At 32.8% G+C, this 2,126-nt stretch overlaps 1 protein-coding gene across 1 annotated transcript in view; it reads left to right on the top strand.

Annotated features, from left to right (window-relative positions):
- Positions 1–589: 589 nt before the first annotated feature.
- LOC106477279 (sorting nexin-8-like) overlaps positions 590–2,126 on the top strand; it is a gene marked incomplete at its 3' end in the record, with an annotated part of 6,115 nt that continues 4,578 nt past the window's right edge. Inside the window, exons 1-2 of the mRNA XM_013937868.2 lie at positions 590–623; positions 966–1,087. Of these exons, the coding sequence (XP_013793322.2) occupies positions 590–623; positions 966–1,087 (156 nt within the window). The remainder of the gene's footprint in view (positions 624–965; positions 1,088–2,126) is intronic.

Here is a 2,126-nt window from a genome sequence, read left to right as displayed (position 1 = left end):
GTGTGGTGTGTTGCTTGTCTTCTGTGTAAAGAAACAATGAGAGGTCAGTATAAAGTGTGGTGTGTTCCATGTCTTCTGTGTAAAGAAACAATGAGAGGTCAATATAAAGTATCTTGAGCAAAAGTGGTGTGAGATTTGTATACAGTTAAACATTAAAAAGTTATCACAAGTATCATTTAATTGATGAGATCTTTTAAAGTCAGTATGTGTTATCAAACTATATTGTAAGTCTTATTCAAAAACCTGTCATGTATCTTCCATTCAACAGAGTAAGATATTGAAAACAACTTTGTGGAATTAGAGCTATTTATGTGTGTCATCTGTACAAATAAACATTAATATATGTGTGTGTATTTTTTACTTGTATGTTTGTACAAATAAACGTTAATATATATATGTGTATCTTTTACATGTATGTTTGTACAAATAAACGTTAATATATATGTGTGTATCTTTTACTTGTATGTTTCCACATTTCTTGATCAATCAGCACCAAATTTGACACATGGTGATAAAGGAACGCATGAGGAAGGTCATGGGGGTGCTACCCCCCTTCCAAATTTCATAAGTAATTTTGGAAAAACTACCAATGTTGTATATCCTTCAGCATCAGAATGAACTATGTAACCACTATTATTAGAATTCTTGAAAACAGTACGTCTTTCTTTTCAGTATGGGTACCTTTTTATATTTTTATTGCACTTTTAATGTTTATTATGTTAAGAAAAAAAAATAAAAGCACAATTTCCTATTCTTTGTTACAAACGAGTTTTTATTTCACTCATCCAATGGACGGGTACTCCAGCTAGGACCTGCATAAAACCTACATAAAATCCAGTACAGGCTTACTAGTTAAGTAATGTTCTCTTTGTTTGGAACAGATTGTGTTCTATAAATTTTCTGTATTATTTCATATTTTTGTACAGAATATGTATTTATATTGATAAAAAAAAATCATTTTTTAGGTGATTCACAGTTTATTGAGGATCGACGAAAAGGATTGAAAAGATTTGTCACTTTGATTACTCGTCATCCTGTAATTTCTGATGATAAACTTGTCAGCTTTTTTATGACTTTTGCTGGATCTGTAAGTGAAAACTACTTCAAAACTTGTTTCTAAATAGTAATCATGTTTATTAAATTACTTTTTATCTATGAAAGCAACCTGAAAATATGTAATAGAAGCTTAAATTAATATCAAAGATTTTTGTCATACTAGTAAACAGGTACTTTTTTTAACTTCTTGGCAATGGGCTTGTGTATTTTACACGACCTTGTAACTATCATATGAGTAACTCTGAAAGTACCTTCATAAAATATAACTTTTAGTAAACATTACAAGCCTTCCGAACAACATACAACTATCATGTGCTACTCAAATTGGTTCGTACAGTTGTCAGAGGAGCGGATGTAACATTGGCCTTACATTAATCAAAGAACATCTATTAGGTCATCTGCTACTCGAAGACATGCAACACACCACACTTTATACTGACCTCTCATTGTTTCTTTACACAGAAGACATGCAACACACCACACTTTATATTGACCTCCCATTATTTCTTCACACAGAAGACAAGCAACACACCACACTTTATACTGACCTCTCATTGTTTCTTTACACAGAAGACATGCAACACACCACACTTTATACTGACCTCTCATTGTTTCTTTACACAGAAGACAAGCAACACACCACACTTTATACTGACCTCTCATTGTTTCTTTATACAGAAGACATGCAACACAACACACTTTATACTTACCTCTCATTGTTTCTTCAAACAGAAGACATGCAACACACCACACTTTATACTTATCTCTCATTATTTCTTCACACAGAAGACATGGAACACACCACACTTTATACTGACCTCCCATTATTTCTTCACACAGAAGACATGCAACACACCACACTTTATACTGACCTCCCATTATTTCTTCACACAGAAGACATGCAACACACCACACTTTATACTGACCTCCCATTATTTCTTCACACAGAAGACATGGAACATACCACACTTTATACTTATCTCTCATTATTTCTTCACACAGAAGACATGGAACACACCACACTTTATACTTATCTCTCATTATTTCTTCACACAGAAGACATGGAACAC

Source organism: Limulus polyphemus, unplaced genomic scaffold (assembly GCF_000517525.1).
Source record: "Limulus polyphemus unplaced genomic scaffold, Limulus_polyphemus-2.1.2 Scaffold13880, whole genome shotgun sequence".
Taxonomy (NCBI): Eukaryota; Metazoa; Arthropoda; class Merostomata; order Xiphosura; family Limulidae; genus Limulus; species Limulus polyphemus.
Note: the sequence above shows the minus strand (reverse complement) of the source record. Positions and strands in the feature narration are given on the sequence as shown.